Here is a 25,887-nt window from a genome sequence, read left to right on the forward strand (position 1 = left end):
CAGGTCATAAAAATTAATAGAGGTATACTCAGTTTTATGTTTGTTTCTTACAGAGCAGTTATGGAAGAATAATCTCTGAAAATTTCAAGGCTCGCATTAATTTTTAAAAAGTTGTCTGAGTTTAAAAGTAGCCGTTCATTTTGTGATGCTCGCAACGACCATAAAAATAGGGCCACAACCACATTTTCAACCCTCAATATCTCGGAGTTGACCGCATCTATGGACCTAAAATTTTACGCAGCTTCATTTTGATACCTGGGAACTATTTTATGAAAGTTTAAAGTAAATCTGAGGGGGTTAACTGGGTATATTTTCTTAAATTTGGTGATTTCAAATGGAATGATTCATGTCCTTTCAACGTTTGTGTATTAAGCAAGATAAGGAGGACGTGAAGTTACTCCCAGATCCACTTGCACAATGTTCCTGTGCATCATTCAAGGTCGACCACATTCCTTATCTCTTTACACAATGTTCCTTTGGAACAGCAAGCAGGAATACATGTTAATTAACTGCAAGTGAGTGAATTGAGTTGGGAAGAAACAAAAACCTTTAAAAAAGGTACGAATCCCAACATTCCCTCCTATTATTACTTGAAGAAACAATGTTTTATCAAATCTTAATCAAGGCCAGCAGATGACCCAGCTTCGTGGTGCAGACAGACCACTCCTTGGGAGGAGTTCCATCCTTCAGGGCAGATCCAGATGGTCTCCATGGCGGTCGAAAGGCTCCCCCCCCCGCCCCCACACTCTTCTAACCCAGGAAGAGAGCTACCCGTCCCACTAAAGATGGGATGCTAAAATGGTGGCAGCCATCACTAACCGGAAGTAACCTAAAGTTGCTTCCACCCATAAGGAATGGTGTTTCTAGTTTTCTTAACTTGCCCCTGTTTACTCCTTTAAGGGTTTGGGTTTTTGTTCTCTCTCTCCACAAGAATGAGGCTCATGGAAGAGCTCGGTTGAATGGACAGTCATGGTGGCGGAGCAACAATTGGATAAGACCAGCAAGGGAACAAACAGGAAAAACAATGAGAGATCGGAGGGAACGAAACACTGAAACCAGCAAGTAAGAGGGGTTAATTTAGGAAGGGGTTAATGGAGATAATTAAGATCATGGGTCAGGATGGGGGATGACACGAGGTGGTGGTGCACTGCTTGCTTTCAAGCCCTGGAGGGAACGAGTCTAAGAAAATACAAATTAAATGTTTAAAATCGCCACTTTTGTCATTTTTTTTCATGCAAAAAGATTTTTAAGCAAAGATTCAAACGATTTTCTTATGTTTTCTTTTTTCCTCTCAGACCTTTTTCCTCTCCTTTTTTCCCCACCCACCCCGAACTCGGATTTGCATAATGGAATGTGCCATGTGACCACCACATGATTTTTTTTCTTCTCATGTATGCATGCGACACTTGTCTGAACAAAGAGAAAAAAAGACATAAAATGTCATAGCCCCTGTGGTTTTTGTAATTTGGCTGTACCAAGTTAAAGGGCCAGGCCATATTTATTTCCAATCCCAATGGCTGCCAGTCTAACTGTCTGCCATCTTTTATCAGATTGCAAAATATAGTGAGCGGCATGTGTATGCTGTCATGTACTGTGTTTGTGCCAAGTTTGAACAAAATCGGACTGTGCATGTTCAGCAAATGGTTGGGAAACGTTTAAGTAACAAAATGGCCGCCAGTCGGCCATCTTGGATCTGATCTTGGAAAAAAATGACGTGCGTATGTAAGCCATCATTCATTTTCTGTGTGCCAAGTTTGAACAAAATCGTAAATACATGTCCGAGAAATGGTTGAGGACGTGTTCAACATCGGGGTTTTTCTTACAACTAGAATGGCCGCCAGCCGGCCATCTTTGATCGCTTCGCGAAACAAAATGATGTGCATATGTATACCATCGTGTGTTGTCTTTGTGCCAAGTAGGAATAAAATCAGTGCATACATGTCCGAGATATGGTTGCGGACACGCAGATTTTGGTGAAGATCCATATCCGGATATGACCAACTTTTTAAGTGATTCTTCACCATTAAGACATCGGTCCAAAAGCAATATGTAGCACGATACCTCAAAAATTTGTGCATGGATATGGACGAAACTAGGTGGACGAGTTGGTGAGGTGACAAGAACAAGCCGATTCGATTTTGGTTAAGGTCCGGATGCAGATGCGTCCTATCAGTGGGATTACAAAACGTAAGCTGTTCAGCTTGGTGGAGGTATTTGCTCCAATGAATGCCGTTATCGTTAACTCCATTGAGTTGTAGTTGTTTTGCATGAAGTCTGTGGCTCTGATTTGATGACGTTCTGCTCACTTTTCTTCAGGTGTAAATGGTGTTCAAGTAGAAGAGATATATGACCTCCAAAGCAGGTGCAACGGGTAAGTTGCAGTGCAGCACAGCAATAACATTTTTATGGTGCATGTGTCCATGTTAGTTATTTATATAAAAGGGTGCATCCAACAAGAAATGCTTTCTACCTTGTTTGGTGATTTTATATTTTATTTGGTGTTGGGGGGGGGTGGGGGTGGATTTCAACCCTACATGTGTGTATATATATATATATATATATATATATATATATATATATATATATATATATATATATATATATATATATATATATATATATATATAGTTATGGATTTCAGAATTGGATCCGACAAATGCATACAAACATTTAGGTCCTCAGACAGTTATTTCCCTAAATGCATGTCCAGGATAGACCCATCCCTATGTCTGGTGGGATTCTAACTTTGATGCGTAGAGAAGGGTAAAGAATAGATTCCCTTTCTTATGGGATGGCCTTTTTCTCTTTACGACAGACACATTCATGCACAAGATATAGCCGTTAGCCCAATGGAGGCTCACCCACCTCTTTCCACCGACCTTGACACCCACCATTTTCCATCGATGTTTGACACCCCGTTCAGCAGCTCTATGGATGCAAACTGGCTCTTTTTCGTATCAGGCTGAACATTGAGGTGATAATTGTTGACGTTTTATGAGCGCTTCACGGTTTCGCTCGGTAATTCTGACAAATGGATGCTTTCTGCTGTTCGTCCAGCACCACAAACATGGCATCGTAGGCCAGGAATGATCGTGAGACGGGCGGTTTGTCACAAGCAACGATGCACCAATAAGCAAGGTGGATTTGGCTGAAGTCTGCTCATTCGGAGAGTCTGATTTGGCGCCCAGATGGGCCGCCTACAAAAAGGACGGGAGGACCGTTGTTTTCGGTCAGTTAGCGACAGCTGGTTACGGTTTTGACAGATTTGAGAGTTTTGCGACAGTTTGTGTCAGTTGGTGACAGATGGGCGACGGCTATTTTCAGCTAGTCAGTTCCAATCAGACGGTTGCACCAGTCAGTTCCAGTCAGACTGTTGGTGGGCTGGCGACAGTTGAATTAGTGACGGTTGGTGACGGCCTTGCAGCCTTACAGCTTCTCAGAGCTCCTAACAGCTGTCCGTTGGTTGTGACTCCTGGTAGCTCTTCACGGTGGGTGACGCTCGGACCATTAATGTTGGTTCTGCTCGAGACCTGCTCTTGGCGTTCCTGGTTCCTGGGGGTGATGACGTGACGTCGATTGGCATTCAAGCCTGTTTGCGAGTGGGGGCATGGCAACGCAGTGCGCTGGCAACGGACAAGGCACGCTCACACATTTTGGGATGTTTTATTTGATGCATTACTTCTATTTGGTGAGCGAGACTGGATGTCTCTTCCCCCCCCCCCCCCCGAATGATCTGCTGTGTACCCTTGTCTCATGTTTAATTGTTTAAGCAAGGCGTAGTGATAAGCATCTGCTCTTTGTCTGTTTTTCTATCAATGCCTGTTTAAATATTTATTTGCTTGCGATTATTTTGATTGATTTGAATTTACTTATTTTCACCACAAGGAAATTGGAAGTTCTTTTTATTTATTTTTCCCTTCGTAATAAATTCCTTTGTTGGCATTCCAACCTGTCCGTGGTTGTCCTTTCCTTCCATTGATACAGCATTGTCCGAACTGAGATAGACTGTGAGGTAATTACAAAACTAATTGACTTGTAATAGTCGGCATGCACGAGCGGTAAAACGCTCGGCGGCCAAAATTAAACATAAGCGGTTAAAGATCTAATCAAGATAAGATTGGTGCATCGCTGAGGGCGTGCTCCCCATTCAAGAAGCCATGTAACCTCAAGTTAAATGGCAAAATTAGACGGTGGCAACTGGAAATCGAGGTTAACTGATTGGCGTTCGTGGTTCTAAAGCAACCCACCGTACCACAAAGTTAATCGTGAGCGGTGGCCCTAGGTCCGGCTCTTCCGAGGACAAACGGGGATTAACCCCCTCATAATACACCCGGTACCCGTGGCCGTAACAATATATTTTCTGAAATGTGCAGGCCATAAATAGAGTTTGAATCATATCATGTTATCTTTTCTACTTATATCTTTTTTTTCTCTCTCTCTCTCTTGCTCTCTCATGTGACCTTTTAATAGAGATCAGACATAACATCTAACGTGGCCAGAGGCATATCCATTGACGCATTCGCATCAAATTCTATTTTATAGTTTTTGTATTCTCACTTTACTTTGCTTCTTTCGACTTGAGTCAACACTTCCCAACCCATCTTGATGTTTGTACCGGTAGTGCAGCTTTACCTCCCACTATGTGTGCAGTATTGTGTACGGCTTCATCTTCCTGTTCAAGTGGATCGAGGAGCGCCGTTCTCGCAGGAAAATCACACCGATCATCGATGAGACGTCTGTCGTCGACGAAGAAATAGTCAACAACATGTTCTTTGCCCACCAGGTGGCTCTTTTATCTTTGACTCCAGATCCACGTCAGTAGGGTGAGTATACTGATTCTGGCTCACTTTTCCCCATGTAAGTGAATGGGGGATTTTCAGCGATTCATATTTTTTCCCTAAAAAATAAACCCCCTTTTATCCCAAGGTATATTTATTTGTCTCCCCTTTTAACCTTGGGGCACTCTTTTCAAATAACCAATGCAATAAGATAAAGATTTGTTCAAGTAGTATAGTAGAAGGGTGAATATACTGTGATTTGTTCGAAGTGATTCTAAAGAAATATGTGAAACATGTAAGCCTCGGGGCACTCTTTTTCAAATAACCAATGCATATTGTTTAGCTCACTCATTGAACCGATAAACATTTGTTCATTCTCAAATTCCTTCAATAGTTCAATTTTCTTTGCACAATAATCCCCATCTAAAATATTTTAAAATGAAACATTTGAATCTTTATATTTTTCAAGATACCGCTTTTGTGTCATTATGAAATGAAAAACTTCTCTTAATGATCTCATCTGACCACCTCCTGAGTTGCATATCATTTTGAGATTGTAGTAAATTATTTTTCCATTGTTCAATTGATAACCATCAAAGTTTTCAGTCCATTCAAGGATATTTATTATTTTCTTTACATCCTCTAACTAACTCGTTTTTAAATTGATTCGCTTATTTGTTTTATTTACCTTTTTTTTTTTTAGTTATCTATCTATAATTCCAGCTGTGTGTGTGTGTGTGTGTGTGTGTGTGTGTGTGTGTGTGTGTGTGTGTGTGTGTGTGTGTGTGTGTGTGTGTGTGTGTGTGTGTGTGTGTGTGTGTGACCGCTGTTTCTCGACAACCTCTGGTCCGATCTAATTGAAACTTGCCAGGTATATTGCTGGGGACCTGAGGATGTGCCTTTTCAAGGTTTGACATTAATCGGACAAGTGCTTCCCAAGTTATGGCCATTTATTTACCAAACCAATGGGAAGACACGTTGTTGCGTGGGCGTGGCCGATGGGGAAGGGAAGCACAGCCACATTCCCCATTACGGGTTACAACGTACGGGCTTCCGGAGAGTGATGACTTCGTGTATTCTAATAATTTCTCGATTTCTTATGCGCATTTATAGATAAACACAATGGCCCAACTTATGATCGTTTTCATATTAGACGGTGTATAAATTTCGGGAACATCAGAGTGCTGGTATGCTCCGAACCAGGAAGTAAATTTTTTCTCTCTCTCTTCTCTTCTCTTTTTGTTTTTCCTTGCCATGACATTGCGAAAAGGTAAAATATGTTGGCGCTAATTGAATAATTGGGTATTGAAACTAAATTGCGAATAATGGTAACTGCGAATGATATCGAACTTCCGGGTCACGCACGTACGGGCATGCGAGAGCGAAGAAACGGCCTGTGTGGTTTATTTATTATTATTATTATTATTATTATTTTTTTTTTTTTTTACGGGCACGTACTAGTTTTTTCAATAAGACTAATTTGATATTTTTCACATTCATTATGTTTTCCATTTATATACCAAGACTGAGATTTTCTCCACTCTTTAGTTTGATTAATACTTGGTTCGACCATTTATATATTGTGAAAAAGACGGTGGTAGCCCTTAAAAACCCTAACCCATATTGTGTTCTATATACTCTATGATTAAATATTCACTCTATCATACAATATCCATATGGAACACAATCTATTCCATTATCTAAAATAAATCTCTTATCATCAAAGGTTCCAAATGCCTTTTCATTTACTTCTTCACTATATATGTTATGTTTATAACTTCTTATTGTATTCATTTTCCTATATTCTTCTTTCTTATTCATCAAACAATTATAATAATTTGTAAAAGTTATTGATTTCTTTATTACATATTTCTTTATTCCCTTTAACCTTTTATCAATCTGATCACCATACTTATAAGCATATGCCTTTGCTCTCAATCCAATAAACTCACTCATTACTTTTCCACCCAACTCATCCTTAAACTTACCAATAACCTTTTCATTCTTTCTTGAAAATAACTCGCTCTTGTAACTAAAATTACTTGTATCATATACTCCAATATTTTTCTTCATATCTTTATAAACATCATCAGTTTTTATATCTAGAATAAAACTATCAGTGTCCATATACAACAATGAAACATTTTCACCATACTCTTTCTTCAAGTCATTATACAAATAATCATACATCAATATATTTGATAAATCAAGAACTGCTGTTCCAATATAAATTGGTTTATCCATTACAATACTTTCCTTTTTCATATGACTAGCAGAAAAGTTCTCTGAAAAAACCTCTTCTCTCTCAAAACTTAGTTTATTTATCAATCGAGATTCCAAAAGCTTCTTTCCAAGACGTTGCGAATCTAATGTTTTGCCTGTTTCTAACATTTTCCATAGTCTTTCCAAATACAGCATTATTCATTAATTTATAAAAGTGCCCTTCAAATTTCACTTTTGTATTTGCTCTCATATCTGTATTGAATTTAATATACTTTTCCATCCAAGGACTTTGTTTAAATTTTAAAACTCTATGAATTTTAGCTTCTCTCAACCCAGCAGATAAATATTGTCTCAAGTTCCTTTGATGCAAAACATATCCCTCTTTATCATAGAATGTTGTTAATAACTTTTCTGTTGATTTACCTTTAATATTAAAACTTTTATGATAATCACTTAACCATTCTTTCTTTGGGGTTTCTTTCTCACATGCAAAAGGAAGGTCTTTCTGCTTCTTATGAAGATCACTCGGGATCCTCAAATCAACTTCAAAATAATAACCTTCTTCTTCCTCATTCAATTCCTCTTGAGAAGAAATAACAATATTCATCAAAGCCTTTTCATAATCCTTTTCTTCCACCCACTCTAATTTACCGTAAGGCAGAGATTGAGACATTGCCCATCCATACAAATTATTAGCATCAAAATACATCAAATAATTACTATCTTTTTCACTCTCATAATTTGAAAGATATTTATTATTTGCTTTAGCATATCTTTTTGAACATACTTGTGATATTCCACTTCTCTTAGACTTCTAAATCATCAAAAGCATATCTACATCACTGATTAAATCTATATCTTGTTTTGTCATTTTCAACATTGCACTCCAAGCTAAACCAGGAGCTGTGAAATAGTGGGCAGGATCTAATCCATAACAATTTTTATTATGACAGAGTGATCTCAAAGCTTCAAACACATCAGCTAACAATAAAGCATCTGTTTTTAGATACAAATCATGATATTTTCCAAGCTTCTTTATCTTAAATATTTTCCAAATTTCTTGTGCGTGTTTATATTCCTTATCACTTATCTCTTCTTCATAAAGGTTATTATAGAAACTTTCTTTTGAAGGAAGTTGTGTTTCTTTAAATCTCATGAATGAATCCTTATAATTGTAAGGATAAATTCCCTTACTTGCAAGAATTTTGTCTTTACTTTGAATTTCATTCCTTGTTTGAATTTCCTCTCTCGTTAGAATTCCCTCTATAATCAGAATTTCCTCTTTAGTTAGAATTTCATTCATTGTTCGAATTTTCTTTATAATTGGAATTTCATCTTCAGTTAGAATTTCTTCATTAATTTCCTCATTAATTAGAATTTCCTCTTTACTTTGAATTCTCTCTTTAATCTGAATTTTGTCTTTAGTTAGAATTTCCTCTTTTGGAAAGAATGAATTAAGATTTGGAAAAGAGCCCGTGGAGCTTAGATTTGATGCTCGGTTGGCTAGTAGTGTTCCCATAAACTTGTAAGAATCTAGAAACCTAATACGAGTTTAAGGTTTTGTGAATATCATTTTTGTTAATGAAATATACTTTTGACTTGTGTTTGTTATGGCAGAAATATTCCCTGGTGTTTTTGAAAGTTTATTTATAAATAGATGTGTATCATAGTTGGCGCTGTTGTGAAGAAAGACTGGAATAAAAGAAGGTAATTTATAATGAAGATTACAACAGGAATGAGCGGGACCTCTCTATTTACCAGTAAGATGACAATGATCCCTAACTTTAGACTCCTTAATTTCCTCCTCACAAATATGACAGATATTGTTCTTTCTAAATTCTAATTTTTCTTCTTCAGTTAATTTCATTGCTTCATTTGTTTCTTTCATTCATTTAGTTAGTCTTATACAATAGTTTTCTAATCGTTTTACAAACTCTTGTGAAGCTTTTTTTTCCACTATAATGTTCAAGTTTATTATACTTTTCTCCAACAGATGATTTGATCTAATAACAGAAACCAAAACCACAAGGAATATGTTTTTGATATTTATTTGTATATGATTCTTTTGGATTTGGAGAAGCAGTATTTATCTTTTAAAGGATACACTCAAAATCAGCATATATCACAAATGGGTGCATGATAGATTTATTATAATCTTCAAAAGAAATCTTTTCACCAGGTTTTGGCATTGTCATTACAGCTGATTTATGATTACTACAATATTTTAAATGTTGTTCTAATCGTTCTTTCGTATGAAATGAATTATGGCATCGCTTACAAGGATATATTTTGTTTGCTGTTCTGAATACCTGAGAAGAGATTAATCTTGATAAATTATTGATGTATGTATAATGTGAATTCTTTCCAACACTAAAATATAAAAGATCAATGTGTGTTTCTTCATTTTTATCGTTGTTTGAAATTTTTAATACCTGAACTTTATTGTCTCAAGTTAATCCATATACATGAATAGAAAGATTATTATTTTTCTCAAATTTAGGAATACAGTATCTGTTAGTGGCATTGGGAATTTAAAATCTTTAATGTCCAAGGTATTCTCATATTTCATATATTGTTTTACTCTTTCTGAATTACAATTTGGTGGATGTAAGTTTGCAACAACAGACCAGAGAAAACATTTATTATCATTGTTCTTAATATTAACAACTGCCTTCTTTAGTTTTATTTCTTTTGGTAATTCAATATAAGAAGAAGCTTTAAGAGGGTTTGATTTTAGAATGTGTGTATATATAAAAAGATGACTTTTAAAATATTACATCCACTTCCTACCACTGTATTATCAACATCCTCCTCTTGTCTTGATAGTTTTTCATAAACCCCACTATTCAGAAAATCTTGAAATGATGTTATAAAATGGAGATCTGTTCTCATATAAGGAGTTTGTTGTTCATCTTGTCTTTTCATATTCATTTTCACTCCCATATAAAACTTTAAAGTTTTCATTTCTTTTAATGTCTTTTTAATAACTTTTTCAACATCAGGTTTCACTATTTCAATTGATTCAGCTTTTGATGATGGACCAGGTTCTCCAAATTTAAAAATCCTTATTTTAATATGATTCTTAAATGCTCCATCAGTGTTTTCAATATAATAGTCTCCCTTTACTTTAAACTCTTTCTTCTTGTGTTTTTGTGATTGAAGATGATTCTTATAACTACTCATCAAAACATCCTTTGAGCAGATATCACAATGTTGTCTTTCTAACTCAAGAGGAGATATTTGTTTGAAAAGATTGAATGTGTTTGTTGGTTTGAAGGTGTTTTTTATAATATTGTTATGGTTGTGGAAATTCGCAAACCACCATTCAGGTCCCGTAGGTGAGATATCTCTGTAAGTACATGTGTAGTTAGCCCCAAACCCGTTGTTTAGAGGGAATAAATGTGATTCATTCGGGCTGCGACGCTTTGAGATAGCCGTTTTTCTTTTCTATCTTTATTTTGAACCAACCACGCTCCAACCGTCAGACAACAACAACGCCAACAGCCACGACCTTTACCTTCACAATTCGCTCCCGCAAACATCGCATCACCGCCATTCCAAACGGCACCATGGCCATCGGCCACCGCCGGAAACCCTCCACCACCTTCACCTCTCTCCTTCTACGGCCATTCCCGCACCACCTGTGAGCACCGAGTGTCGGGCTGTCCTGGGCTCGTACAAGATACGCGCCGAGCCGCAACTGCAAATAGCGGCCTTTCAGAGGAGAATTCGGATCAGGATTGCTACACGCCCACTTCTGATCCGTCCAATCAGGAAGCGCGGGGCGGCTTGGCCCCCCCTCCAGGCGCGTCTGTGTGGAATCGAGATATGCAAATTCTAGGATCAGGGGAGATTCACGCCCCTTTTTTCCTCCGTCCAATGGGCGAGCTTGGCCCCGCCCCCTAGGTCATCCTGATCCGGAAATTTGCATATTGTTTTCTCCTGCCGGCTTAAAAAACGGCGAGCATGAGGTGAATGGAAAGAGATGTTGCGCAGAAGAGTTGCTGCGCAGTGGAGTAGTTGCACAAAAGGAGTTGTTGTGCGGAGAGTCAGTTTTGGTGGCAGAGTGGAGTCAGGAGACAGAGGCAGTCAAGTCGGGTTGGAGAGCGGAGTGGAGTCGGGAGGCGAAGGCGTCAAGGTGGTTTTCTGCAGTCGGCTGAGGAGAATTTGGGGAAGAGTCCGAGGCAGGGAAGACTGCGGTCGGCGACGAGGTCGCGGTGGAATCGCTCGTCACGGGACCCAAGCAAGCCAGCTATACTCCTTCCCCAGAGCATCAACAATTCCCCCTTTCCCCCGCGCTGAGAGAGTGCAAAAAGTGTGCCCCGTTCCCACCCCACTCCAAGCGGTGCCAACGAAACCCGAGAAGGAGCATGAAGTCAAGGCACCGCCGCGCAGCCACATTTGCGGCTCATCACGAGGACGCGGGTAGGACCCCCTCCCCCCCCGGTCTCGCGGGCCTGACCGCTCCTTCAGGTCCCGCGCACACATTGGCCTACGGGCCCGTCTGCCCCCTTGCCTATGAGGGTGGCTTCTTTCCTTTGTTTTTGAGTAAATGTGTGTCGGCGCCAGTCTGGTGAAGTAAAACTGTTTAAGTGTTGCCGTGTGTCGGTCTTAGTCGGTAGTATCTCTGCGTCATTGTTTCTTTTGTTGCATTTGATATATGTGCATTCTGTTTGGCTGTATATGTGTGCTCTCCGTGTGCTGTGGAATAAATGTGCATTATGTTGAACTGTTTTCCCGTTTCGCTTCGTCTTTTCTTTAATTGAATCTCCATCTTGCTTCACGTAACGGGTTCGTCGTGGGCTTAATACGCCCGATAATTAATCAGAACCGTCGAGGCCGACGATAACACCGCTCGGTTATCCCGATAGTACGAAACGGATCGCTTAAGCGGCCCGTATCCGGAGTCGACCTGCGGCGAGGTACGATCGCCCGGTCTACCATCCGCGTGGGTACTTAGGTAGGTCGAGTTTGGCGAACAACCCTATCCCACGCGGGTGACCGATTGGCACGATCGTGGTGAGGCCGAAAGGCCCACCCGTGACTAGCTCCCGGCGTTAGTCCGAGAGGGTCACGACAGAATTGTCCGTCCGGTGGGCGACGTGCCGCGATTCGAGTCACGTGGCCGTTTGCACGCCGGTGGGCGCGAATTCGCAACAATATTTATTTTCGTGATTACAAACATCGCAGTACGTTGTATTCACCATATTGATATAATAAAACTTTGCTTTAACTAAAATTTTCTTGATGAAAATTTTGTTTAATTTATCGGTGAATCTGTGCTTAAAACCATTTTATCCTCCAACTTTTTCACTTCATAAATACAATGTTTGAAGACACAAAAGACAAGTTTCAATCAATCTCTTCATTTGTTAAAGATACTGAGAGATATGTCAAGGATGTAAAATTGAACAAAGATAAATATAACAACTATTGGATAAAAACAATTATGGCGAATAATATAAGTTCTTCAATTTTCTTCAGTGGAAGGGCTTTCAGTAGACCTGGAAGAACATCAATTAAGGTATCTCTAACAAACGTTTCTCCTCTCCTTCTGGCAATATATTCAAAACTAGAAAAAGCAATGAAACAAGAAAAAGTATCAAAAGTAAAAACCTTATGGATGAAGCTTTAGAAAGAAAAGATAAGACCATCTGTAATATGCAAGGAGAAATTTGTATTTTTTCAACAACCCGAAATATATAAATCCTGATGAAATAAAGGATGTTAATATGTCAGGTGAAATGACATTTTGTTCAATTGTAGTTAAAGGCCCTGTCACACCTTGACGTTTTAGCCAACGTATGCCGATTTTTGAATTTTTTTTCTAAAACGCTGGCACACGTTGAATACGTTATGGGTAAGTTTTGATAACATTGAGAGCACGCTGGCATACGTCGTAGTACGTTGCCATACGTCGTTGTACGTTGGCTTTAAACGTTGTACTTTTCGGTTGTCCTCAAATTTTTTGATGCTTGAAATTTCACGACGTATGTCTGCGTATGACTCACACGTTCCGCTACGCTGGCCACAAGTTGTAGGCACGGTCTGCGATCGTTGACAGACGTCAACACATGCTACTTGTAAGTTAATCATAAGTTGAGACACGCCGAGGTAATGTTTAGCGTACCCGAAACTTATTTCTAACCTATGATTAACGTGTTGTTGGCACGTTACGCGATCGTTGCCACACGTCAACAGACGTTACTTTTAAGTTACTCATAGGATGAAAGACGTCGGTATAATGGATCGTCCTTGCGTCAGCGTCCACGGCCAGGACACTTATTTGCAGCATTCTTCAAACTTTTCTTCGGCATGACGAGGATGTTCACACTTCGATGTCTAGCTTGGCTATGATTCCAATTGTCCATCGGCAGCGTCTATTTAAAATAGTCGAGTTTGAGCGTTTTAACACGTTCAGAAGAAACGTTTCAAATTTCCAAACCTCAGCGTCAAAAAAAAAAATAAAAAAAAAAAAAACCAAAGGCGAGTGACAGCAATTTAAATCGTTCATTGTAAACAATGAAACTAGCTGAGTGGTACCGTTTAAAAGTCGTTGAGTGTAAAAAAAATCCAATTGTTGAGCGCAAGCGTCTACTTTCAATAGTGGAGATGCAGCCATTTAAATCGTTGAGTGGCAGCCTATGAACCTACCCGTGGACACGCGGACGCAAGGACGATCCATCATAACCCACACCCTCCCCCTCACACTCACCTACTACTGCCAACATGAACAAACTACTACTAATACTAATACTAATACTAATACTAATACTGATACTGTTACTGCTGACATGGACATCGACTCAAAAAGGACTCGAAAACACTGTTGGGTTCCCCTTTTTATGAACACCATTTTTATATACCAATTCCCAAAACCGCTGGGAACACGTCTTTATATGGCAGTTGTAAGCTAGAAACACATTCATTTTTTTTTTTTTGTCGACCGGAAGACGTCATTGGAATACGTCTACATATGTCGATGTGTGTTGGGACTACGTAAAGAATTGGTTCAAAGCACGTCAAACATAAGTTAGAAATAAGTTTCGCGTAAAAAAGACATTACCGCGACGTGTTTCGACTTATGAGTAGCTTACAAGTAGCGTTTGTGGACGTGTGTAAGCGTCCGCATATCGTGTGTAAAACTTATCCCCATCGCATGCGGAACGTGTGTCATACGCCGAGTACGTCGTAAAATTTTGAACATGTTCAAAATTTCTTGACGTACTCTACTTACTACGACTTATGATAGCGTATTTAGCGTTCTACTCGCGCATACCAAACTTACCCATACCGTATTCGACGTGCCCCAATGTTTTAGACACACTTTTTGTTACGTCGGCATACGCTGGCAAGATCCCCAAGGTGTGACCGCGATTTTGACCCTTCCATTTCTACGGCAGTTATGATTTGAATCGTTGTGCATCAGCCTTTTAATAGGCTACGTCACGACATCGTCGGCGATGCGTGAACGCGCTATGCCTGAGTTAGACTATCGTTGGGCATCGGTTGTGTAGGCCGACAACAGGTTCAGCATTCGTTGGTATAAGTTATCTATAACACAACGAAACGTTCTGTGTAGTTACCAATGCGTTATACATAAGACCAAGTCGCTATGAATACGTCCGAATCTTTAAAAAAAAACATCAAAAGTTCAACGTCAGCCAGCGTTTTACATAAATTTTAACACGTTGCCATCGCTGGCTAAAACGTCAAGGTGTGACCGGGCCTTAAGGCTCATTTTAAAATTACCTTTAATATAAAAAATGTAGCAGTTGAGTCTGTTGATGAAAAAAAAAAAAAGTATTTCGATATCGATGGTAATGTTTTTTTTCTACTAATTAAATACGAGTCAATATTCAAGTGAAGATTTTGAATATTATGAGAGTGATTATGATACCGAGAGTTTGCGTTCAAACTAGTTATGATACCGAGAGTTTGTGTTCAAATGATAGTTATGAAAGTAGTTTTAGAGATGATTCTTAAAGTATCGAAGATGAATTTCAGTTTAAGTAAAGTTTTACTTTATAAATATGATAGACTTCCCTGATTCTTCATATGACAAATTTGAGAATTGTCCTGCATGTGAAAGACGGGGATTCAACACAGAGTCAAAAGCCTATAAACAATGTATATTCTGTGACTATCTTCTAATTAATGATAATAAAAAATATTAAAAGGAAAATAATTTTTAGATTTACACCATAAATGAATGACTTTACCAGATTGATTGGAGAAATGAATGTAAAGTATGAGGGTGATAACACACCTTTCCTTGCAAGGGAAGAAACTGAACGTATTAGAGAAATGTTCAAAGGATTGTTGTTGTATATTATTCATGGATGTGATTTTCAGGGAAATATCAACACATGATATTGCATAAATAAAATAATGGATTATCTTGTAATTAAACCTGAACTTAGGATAAAATATAGAGTTTCTAAAAAAAGCCAATAATAAATTAAATAATGTGTTTTCCAAATATATAAATGAATGATTTTTTACCCATTTGGGAAAATAAGATAAAATTTAACAACCATAAAAATATCCCAAATTCATTAAGATGCCTCATAGTTGGTTCAAGTGGATGTGGAAAAACCTGCTTACTTTTAAAGATGCTCCTTACTCCCATCTTTTTAGAATATGATAATTTAATAATTTTCACAAAGTCGAGTTTTCAACGAGAGGTATCAATGACTCTCACAAGGTTTTAATGCTGGTCTTCAAAAAGAAGATGTAATCGGTTTATTTAAACTTCAAAAAAAACGAAATGATTATAACATTGAAGATATAATATCTTATAACAACTATTTTGTAATACACAGAGATGTAAAAAGAAATCAAAACTGATAACTTGTATTCTTAGTGATAATACGGTTGATATACCGTCTCCCCAAGATTTGGATAAATCTAAAAAGAACTTCGTTATCTTTGATGATTGTGTTTATGAGAGAAACCAAACGGTAATGGACAGCTACTACACAAGAGGGAGACATTCTTCTTGTAATTGTATTTTTCTTAGTCAATCGTACTTTCAACTTCCTCGTCGTTCCATCAGAAACAATGCTAATACTTTTATTTTATTCAATGAAATTCAATAGATATAAATAATTTTTGGAGAGATAATTGTTCTACATTATGTAGTAAAAAAAAAATATTAACAACAAAAAAAAATATATATATATATATTTATATATATATATATATATATATATATATTTATATATATATATATATATATATATATATGTATATGTATATATACACCCAACAACAACAACAACACGCTCACCTTCTCCCCTTCTCCCGATTCTGCTTCTTCTTCCTCTTAACTTCCTCCTCGTCTTCTTCCTCGTTTTTTTTTTTTTTTACACTTCCATGACCTAATCTGTTGAACTCTCATACATTATTTTTAACAACAAAAACGATCTTATAATGCTTCATCTTCCTCTCTCACACATGTGGTACTCTTTACTGTTTCACAATGCACTACTCTTCTGCTATTTTAACAGACTGCTCTCATTTCGAGCTCTCCTTCATTCCTTGCCTAAAAAATCCAACTATTACAGCGCTTCTTCTCTCCATGCTCTGAATTCGCCTTCATTGCACCCATCAAGAATTGTGTTAAATCGCATCTCTGACCTAAAACTTTTAAAAACCACAGTTTGCCATGGATGCTCGCTTTCCATCAAACATTCTTTTTTTCCAACTTCAGTGCCAACTCACCCCCTCACCCCTCACTCTCACTCTCAAAGCAACCATCCCACTCTTCTCCCTCCAAGCCTCCCTCTCACCTCTCTCAAAAATCCCCCCTCACCTTTCTCCCACCTTTCATCCCCCTCACTCTTCCTTCTCAAAGGTGCCCCCCCTCTCATCCACCAACCCGCCTCCCTCCACTGACCTCTCACCTCCATCTCTTCACTCCACCTCGTCAAATCCTCAACTGCCTTCTTCCTTGTCTCTTGTCCCCCCTCTCCCCCAGCACCACAGAGCCTTTTCTCCTCATTCGGCCCCCTCCCCTCGCTGTTCTGCAATACCCCACACTCCTTCAGCAACCCTCCTTACCTGCCCCCCTCGTCCCTTGTCCTACCCTCCCCCTCCCCCTCCACCTCCTGCACCCAAAGCCTCCTCCCCTTCCTCTTCATTAAAAGTGTGGACCTCAAATATCCGGGGCCTTCGCTCAAACCTTTCAGATCTTTCCATACAGGTTGCCACTGACAAACCAGACATTATCTGCCTAACAGAAACTTTCCTCTCCCAAGACGTGTCTGACTCCCAAGTATCTCTCCCTGGCTACTCCCTCTTATGACTACTCCCGGTATGACAGACCTGAGCCTCGTCCTGGTGGAGGTGTTGCTCTCTTCATCAAAGACTCTATTCCTCACTCTCCATGCACTGCTCTCACTCCCCCACACCCCCAGTAATACCTCTGGCTTCGGCTTCCCCTCCACTCCCACCTCATGTTTATATGTGTACTGTACCGTCCACCGAACAGTGATGACTCCATCTACATCTCACTATCCGAAAACATGGACCATCTTCTATCTTCTCATCCAAACTCTCTCTTCCTCTTATGTGGTGACTTCAATTGTCATCACGCCAGTTGGCTAGGTGTGGGTACCTCTCTCACCTGCCATGGCACCTCAGCAAAAGCTTTCTGCGACTCATTGGGACTGACTCAATCGGTCAACTTCCCGACCCGGATCTCAACCAATGGTACTCCATCTCTTCTGGATCTGATTTTGACAAATTTCCCTGACAATATCTGCTGCTCTTCCTTCGCTCCAATTGGTTCTTCTGACCACGTCCTTGTTAAAGTGGACATCTCTCTGGCTGTTATCAGAGAACCACCTCACTGCCGTCGAGTCTGGCATTTCACTCAAGCCGACTGGCAGGGTCTCCGAGCAGCCATCAAACTTACAGACTGGTCTCCTATCACTACTTTCTCAAACATCAACTCATCCTGGGAATTCTTTCAAAGAAACTTGCTCTCCCTCATGCACAGATTTATCCCCTCTCGTGTTCAGTTGTCTTACCCTTCCTCCCGCCCTTGGTTTACTGAAGCTTGTGGCGAGGCAGTTGTCCTGAAACAACTTGCCTTTGCCTCATGGAAAGCAAACCCAACTGAGGGCAATCTCAGTTCTTTCCACAAAGCTCGGAACAAGTGTGTATCTACCCTCAGGAGAGCCAGAAAACAACATCTTTCTCATCTCAAGTCTGAACTCTCAAACCTCTCTCCCTCCTCAAAATCCTGGTGGCGTTTAATCAAATCTGTTTCTGGTGTATGTTCCCCCTCCATCCCCTCCCTTACCTCAAATGGCCGCACTGCTGATTCCACACGTGATAAAGCTGAATGTCTAAACTCGGTGTTTGCAACTAAATCTTGTGTCCTAAACCCATCACTATCTCTACCCACTTTACCCAGTCGCACCCAACTGTCCCTGGACTCTGTATCCTTTTCTCCTGACAAGGTGGAGAGCTTGCTTTCAAACCTCGAGTCAGATTCTGCAACCGGTCCAGACGGCATCAGCCCACGTGTCCTCAAAGCCTGCTCTTCTGCTCTTGCTCACCCTCTCTCTGTTCTATTCACCCTCTCATTTGCCCAAGGTCATCTGCCATCTGCTTGGAAATCTGCTAACATCACTGCCCTGCATAAAAAGGTGCAAAAACAGATCCCTATAACTACAGACCAATCAGCCTTCTCCCAATCATCAGCAAGGTGATGGAATCCATCATCGCTTCAGATATGAAATCCTTCCTCCTCTCCAATGGCTTGATTTCCAATCATCAATTTGGTTTCAGACCAGGTCACTCTACCCTGGATATGCTGCTTCTGCTCTCCCATCAATGGATGGAGGTCCTCAATGCCAGACAGGAAATCCGAGCCGTATCCCTGGACATATCACGTGCTTTTGACACAGTCTGGCACCCTGCCCTACTCACCAAACTCTCTTCCCATGGTATTCAAGGCCATCTCCACTCATGGCTCGCAGACTTCCTCTCCTGTCGCAGTCAACGTGTGGCCCTAAATGGAGTTCTTTCATCCCCTCTTCCTGTGCAGGCTGGAGTTCCTCAAGGTAGCGTTCTGGGCCCTGTTCTTTTTCTGGTTTTCATCAATGATCTCTCGGACTCTCTGGAAAATCCTCTATTTCTCTTTGCCGACGACTCCACCCTCTGCCGTACCATCTGTCATCCCTCAGACCGGCAAGCAGCAGCTTCTTCACTCACTGCAGATCTGGATAAAATCACAAACTGGTCCAACACGTGGAACATGTCTTTCAATCCAGACAAATCTCACACTCTCACTATGTCTCTTCGAAAGGACCGTTTACAAAACCCCCCATCCACTTTCTCAACAATCCTCTGGAAGAAGTCTTTTCTTTCAAGCTTCTAGGTCTCACTATCTGCCATGACCTTTCCTGGGAAAGTCACATTTCCAACCTTGCCTCAAAAGCCAGTCGCCGACTGGGAATCCTCCGTCGTGCTAAGTCCTTCCTCGGCCCTCTTGAGCTCCTGACCACTTACAAAGCTTTTGTCCGTAGCCTGATGGAGTACTGCTCTCCCCTCTGGGCTGGTGCTCCTGCCTCCCACCTTTCTCGGCTTCACGCTGTCGAAACCAGGGCATTGAAGATCATCGGCATCTCCCGCAATGAAGCTGAGTCTTTGGGCCTCTCACTCAATCACCGCAGGTTGGTCGGTGGTCTTTCTGTCTTCTACCGACTCCTCTCCAGCCTTGCCCCCCCTGCTCTCTCTGCGATTTGTCCCCACCACATTTCCACAGGGCGCTCAAGGTCCGCCAACAACCCCCTTCTGTTAAAACTACCAAAATCACGAATCACTGCTCATCTTCACTCTTTCATTCCTCTTTTTTCCCGCCTTTGGAATAAACTTCCTCACTCTATTCTTTCCCATTCTTCCCTCCAGGCTTTCAAAACAGCTGTTCACCACCACCTCTTATCTTCCCCCATCCAAATCCTCGATCTTTTCTACCCCCGATAATCCACCCAAGCCCACTTCCTTCATTTCTCCTACTTTCCTTCCTGAAAGTCCCTGAAATGTCCATCTTCTCTTCGCCATGTTCCCCGTCCCATCCCCATCCCTCTCCCTTCCACAGTTCACCTAATGTGTCTGTTCCCCACTGTTTTGTCCCTTCCACTCCCGCCCCTCTTGTCTCATGCCTCCTTGCTGTGAGTTGTGTGTTAGCTCTCATACGAGCCTCGACCAAGGTATACAAAAAAAAATAAAAAAAAGGAATTTGGGGATAACATGAAGCACACGACTGAAAAATATAAATATATTGTTGTGAAACAAGATGAGATATAAAATGATATTTCCCAATAAATAAATGGATGCGAAAGAAAGAGCAAGAAGATTTAGGGAACATCAAGAGTTGGTTTCAAAAGTTGTAAAACAACAGGAAGACATAAAGAAGAAATGCAGACAAAAACTAACGGGTGAAGAAGCATTTGAAAGAAAACAAGAGAATTTTTTTAAACCACTTTTAAAAACTTCCCAAGAAAAAATTATAGATGTTTCCACAGTTCCCACAATAGAATATATCCTAAAAAACTTGAAATGTTAAAAGATTTCAGTCAAATGACGGAGGAAGAATTAGAGCATATCGGAGAATTAGAACATGATGATGAAGGATTATTTCAACAACTGGAAGAGATTAATCGACCCCCTGATTATATTGTGAATGCTCTTCAAAACAATGAATATTCAGCGGATTCAAAAACCAAAGCAGGACTCATTCCAACAGAACAACCAGCAATATTTCATCTTGTTCAAGAAAAGGTATTGATATTTAATGATGAATTAAGGTTCTTGAGTTCTGCTCAACCTCCTGTCATACTAACTCTGAGATTAATGTTTCTTCTCACAAAAGATGCAAGACAAGGTTCAACTGTGAGGGATGAATCAAAGTGTGTTGATAAGCCATTGAATATGAAAAAGAATGATGATAAAGTATATATTGATCTGCTGAACTCTGTTGATTATAGGGTTATTCTTTCTGGTAAAAGTAGGAAGAATGAAAAGGAGAAACACATTATTCAGGCTTTAAGTATCCTTGGTTCAGGTGTTAGTTTTCTTCCAAATGACCCATCACAATTTGTTAATAGACTGTTATTGTTGTTAGGCAGTAAGAAGGCTGGAAATAACAATTGTTTTAATGAAGCATCAGCCATTTTAGACCAGTTTATGAACATGAAAATAATTAATAAATATCAATATAAAGCCATTTTATCTCACATTAAATAAGATGAGAAGCACAATCCTTAGTTTCAATTTCACAACAAGCGACCACTCATCTTCATTCCCATACCCACGACAACTTAACACAACTAAAGAATATGAGGCATCTTTATTGTCCATGGAAACTTATAATACCTTATTTAATATAACCGAGAAAAATGACAAGTTTAGTTATAATCTGGGAAGTAGATAAAAAAATGACAACAGTCTCACCTGGAGCATATGAGATTTCTCAAATATCTTCCGAAATTTTTAGTCTTATGAAAGAACAGGGTGATGAACCAAAAAATATTGTTATAGATATTCAAAAACATACTTCAAAATCAACGATTAAACTTAAAAATAACTACAAGGTTGATTTCACAATTGATAATTCATTTAGAGAGTTATTGGGTTTCTCCTCAAAAAAGATTGAAACTAATGGGACGTTTTACAATGATAATGTCATTCAAATATCCTCAGGAATAAATTCGGTATTAATTCACTGTGATTTGATTGATGGTGCTTATAATGATGGAATAAAAACAAATACAATATTTTCATTCAGCGCATACTCAACCCCAATTGGTTATAAATTCAATATGGAACCCAAAAATTTGGTTTTTCTCCCTGTGTCAGGAAAACCATACATTGAGTAAATTTTAAGACAACCGACCAAGATAATCGTATGATTTCTTTTTATGGAGAATTCTATCCATTAGAATTCACCTACGTGAAGTTTTCCAATAAATAAATACGATGGTTATTGTGAAGAAACACGAGTTGGGAAAATATAAAATAATTACAGGGGATGGGATGGGATAAACCCCTCCCACACAAGCCCCGCCCACACATGCCCCGCCCACACAAACCCCTCCCACACAAGCCCCACCCCCCCTCATCCCCCCTGTGCGCACCCCACCTTTAACCCAACACCTCCCTCATCCCACCCCCACCCTTCCCCACACACACACGGGGAGGGGGTGGGATGAGGGGGTGATGGGTCGTTGGGGGAGCGCACCTAACCCCGCCCCTCCCCCCATCCCTCCCTCCCTCTCCTCTTCATGTCTTCATTCTCTTTTTGTAATTCAAAATCAAATAATTGTAAACAAAACAAATATAATTAATCAAAATTGAAAATATTAAATATTCATTTGCGAGAATGTATAAAATCTTTCCCAGCAATCTTCTTCAGATGTCTTGTGATTTTGAAACTCGGGCACCATATTCTGTTTTGAAACAAAAAGTGGATAATAATTAGGTTTTATAAAGATAATTACATGGTAATATAAATAAGCCTGGTGTTGGTTCTAAGTTCAAGCCTCGTTGACCACTGAATGAACTCACCAGGAGGCCGACTCAGCCTGTCATCCTTCCGAGGCCAATAAAATGAATTCCAGTGTACTGGCATAACCGCGTCCAAACTAATGATGCAACCAACAACCATAAGGCTACATTCAAAAGAGAGGGTGATATTAATAAAAGAATAAATAAACAAATAACTAAATAATAATTCAGAAACATTTACCTCCAAAAAATCATTTGTTGTACCAGATTGCTTCAACAGTTGATGTTGTGTGATCGAGCTGAAAAAAAAAAAAAAAAATAATGAGTCAAGGGTATAGATGGAGAGACAGACAAAGAGAGAGATACAGGGAGAGATAGAGAGAGACAAACAGACAGGGACAGACACACAGACACACAGACACACAGACACACACAGACACACACAGACACACACAGACACACACAGACACACACAGACACACACAGACACACACAGACACACACAGACACACACAGACACACACACACGTGTCTCATCGTTGGTTTAATTCACTCGAGATCAGAGGCCGTGATAAGACTTCGTGCCAGTCATTAAAAATGTTTTTCAATTCTCTTCTAAGATGATTGACCTCTTCAATAAGAGCATTAGTTTCATGCACCTCATCATGATATGTAAACTGCTCTTCTTCCAAGGACCTGCCAGGAAAAAATATATTTATATTTTAGCATTATCACGATTTAATTTATAATCAATTGCTTCATCATTCAAAGAGGAACCCATACACAAACTTACCAACTTTGTGGTGAGCCGTTTTCTTCGTCAGAAGAAAGAGTTCATGTCTCAGTTGAAAACCATTGGTACAAGGTGGTAAAAATGAAAATCCCGTCTGGCAGAAACTTTGTCTTATCTGGCGAATCACTTATAAGGCAACGATGAGGAAATTGCCTAATCATCGGGTATGGCCACAGGAAATGACGCTTCGGGCGAGACAGCTTGGGAAATACGTGGGCGATACATTCTCAAGTAGTATGACTGATTTTAAAAACAAAATTAAAATGCTTCAAATGATTTTGATTAAACTTGCGTTTAAAAGCCTGTTAGTGTTCTGATTTAAAATATAAACACGAGGCCTTGTTTCTCACAGAATAGTTCCTATTTTTTCACAGCATGACTGTCCCAAAACACTTCCTCATTTTCACGGCACGACTGTGTCGCAAAACACTTCCTCATTTTCACGGCACGAACTGAAAACATTTGAAACAAAACTTGTTTTATGGCGTGGTTTATGCAAAAAAATGATATGCATCTCAGAAGGTAGTCAGATGAGATCATTTCATAATGATGCAAAAGCGGTATCTTGAAAAATATAAAGATTCAAATGTTTTATTTTTAAATATTTTAGATGGGGATTATTGTGCAAAGAAAATTAGACTATTGAAGGAATTTGAGAAGGAACAAATGTTTATAAGTTCAATGAGTGAGCTCAACAATATGCATTGGTTATTTGAAAAAGAGTGTCCCTCTGCTTACATGTTTCAGATATTTCTTGAGAATCACCTTGAACAAATCACAGTATATTCACCCTTCTACTATACTACTTGAACAAATCTCAATCTTATTGCATTGGTTATTTGAAAAGAGTGCCCCTCGGTTAAAAGGGGAGACAAATAAATATACCTTGGGATAAAAAGGGGGTTTCTTTTTTAGGGAAAAAAAAATATGAATCGCTGAAAATCCCCCATTCACTTACATGGGAAAAGTGAGCCAGAATCAGTATACTCACCCTACTCATGTCTATCTGGCAAAAATGTTTTTTTCCTCCTCCCATGCATATCTGCCATGTTCATTCTGTGCTGCAATATGGATCGGATTAAACAATATCCTCGTCGGGTGGACAATGCGCTTTGCGATGAGCTGAACACCATGGTACCAGCATGGTGATTGTACCATGCATATTGTTTCACCATGGTACATTGCAGCGATTGTAACTTATCTATTGTTTCACTCTGGTGCAGTTGCTGGCTTTGTTCACTTTCAAAAGTTGCAATTTGAGGACTCTAACCAAATGGCGTGATATGTGCTTTGAACCTGACGTGCAGTTGATTCCAAACTCGTGTGCCACCCACGCTTTGCTGAGTGTTCTGTTGAATTGTAACAACGTCGACTTGGGTCCCACTCTGAGCCGCATCAAGGAGTTCACGCGTGGCTTTGGCCCCGAGGTCAGAACGGGGTGTATGGTTATTTTCCTGAAACATTTCACTTCTTTCTTTTCCTCTCTTTGTCTCCTGGATAATGTGCTTGTATAAAATTGCTTGATCAATGCTTGTATAAAATTTTGCATCGGTTTGTCGAGTCCATTGTCCTGAGAGCAGAAGTGAATGATAAACTGACATTAACAAGCTCGGCTGTGAGCTGTGATAATTTTATAATGAATCTTTTTTGTTAACATTGTCGTCTCTCTCTTTGACGCAAGAGTAAAATTTTGCAAAAACCCGCATTTATGTCGTACATTAATTTTTTTAATGACAATTAATTTCTCTCTTTTTATGTTGTCTGTTAACCTTCTATCTGTACTCTGACACTTTTTATAGAGCAAAGGTTATGCCATTGGAAATGCACCAGAGCTGGCGAAAGCACACAACAGCCACGCAAGGTAATGTCTCGTTGTACAATGCCCCTGTTGTGCCAGCAATGTGAATTTTATTTGTTATTTTTGTTTTGACTTTGAAATCAAATGTACTGGCTCTCCCTAACATTAGCTTCACACTAACCTTAAAAACAATGAAAAAAAATTCATCCTCAAAAGCCAGCCTCGGGTCAGGTCAGGTATGGGAGCATGCACCGGAGCAGCGCGTCGCTGCGTCCACTTTCTGCCAGTACACCGGGGGCCTCCGTCAGGGCCATCCCCCAGGCAGATGCCTGGTCCATCCCCATCTCTTTAAGATGCTGATGAACCTGCTGCAACCATGAGGTACGTGGTTGGCCCATTGGCCTCCTCCACTCACGAGGCTCCCTCAATGAGAGAATCTGGTGAGCAGGATCAGCATCAGGAAAACGAGCCACATGTCCATAGAGCAGCAACTGACTCTCACGGACTATGCAGGTAACAAATCTTATTTGAGACTCTCTCAGCAACTGCTCGTTGGACACAAAGTCCGACCAGCATTCGCCAAGGATTCTTCTAAGAGACCTGGCACCAAAGGAATTAAGTCTCTGTCTCAGATTCCTGGTCAGAGTCCAAGTCGCATCCATAAAGCAAGACTGGAAGCACCATGGACCTGGAAGACTCGAACTTTCATCCTCCCGCACAGGTACCAGCAGCGCCACACCCCATGATACAGTGAATCCATGACTCCCCAGGCC

The 25,887-nt window shown here is 39.9% G+C and overlaps 1 protein-coding gene across 3 annotated transcripts in view; it reads left to right on the forward strand.

Moving 5' to 3' along the window:
• Window positions 1-25,887, forward strand: part of BAP1 (BRCA1 associated deubiquitinase 1) — a 143,743-nt gene that overhangs the window by 1,444 nt on the left and 116,412 nt on the right. For 2 of the 3 annotated variants that reach the window (XM_085864228.1, XM_085864229.1), the window contains exons 3-6: window positions 2,317-2,371; window positions 4,651-4,783; window positions 24,624-24,743; window positions 25,116-25,177. In XM_085864228.1, coding sequence (XP_085720354.1) covers window positions 2,317-2,371; window positions 4,651-4,783; window positions 24,624-24,743; window positions 25,116-25,177 — 370 coding nt within the window. Of the gene's footprint in view, window positions 1-2,316; window positions 2,372-3,522; window positions 3,639-4,650; window positions 4,784-24,623; window positions 24,744-25,115; window positions 25,178-25,887 lie in introns of those variants that run through there. The other variant, XM_085864230.1, reaches the window with a different exon arrangement.

This window comes from Eptatretus burgeri, chromosome 18 (genome assembly GCF_056783735.1).
Source record: "Eptatretus burgeri isolate ZD-2024b chromosome 18, Ebu_testis_v1, whole genome shotgun sequence".
Lineage (NCBI taxonomy): Eukaryota > Metazoa > Chordata > Myxini > Myxiniformes > Myxinidae > Eptatretus > Eptatretus burgeri.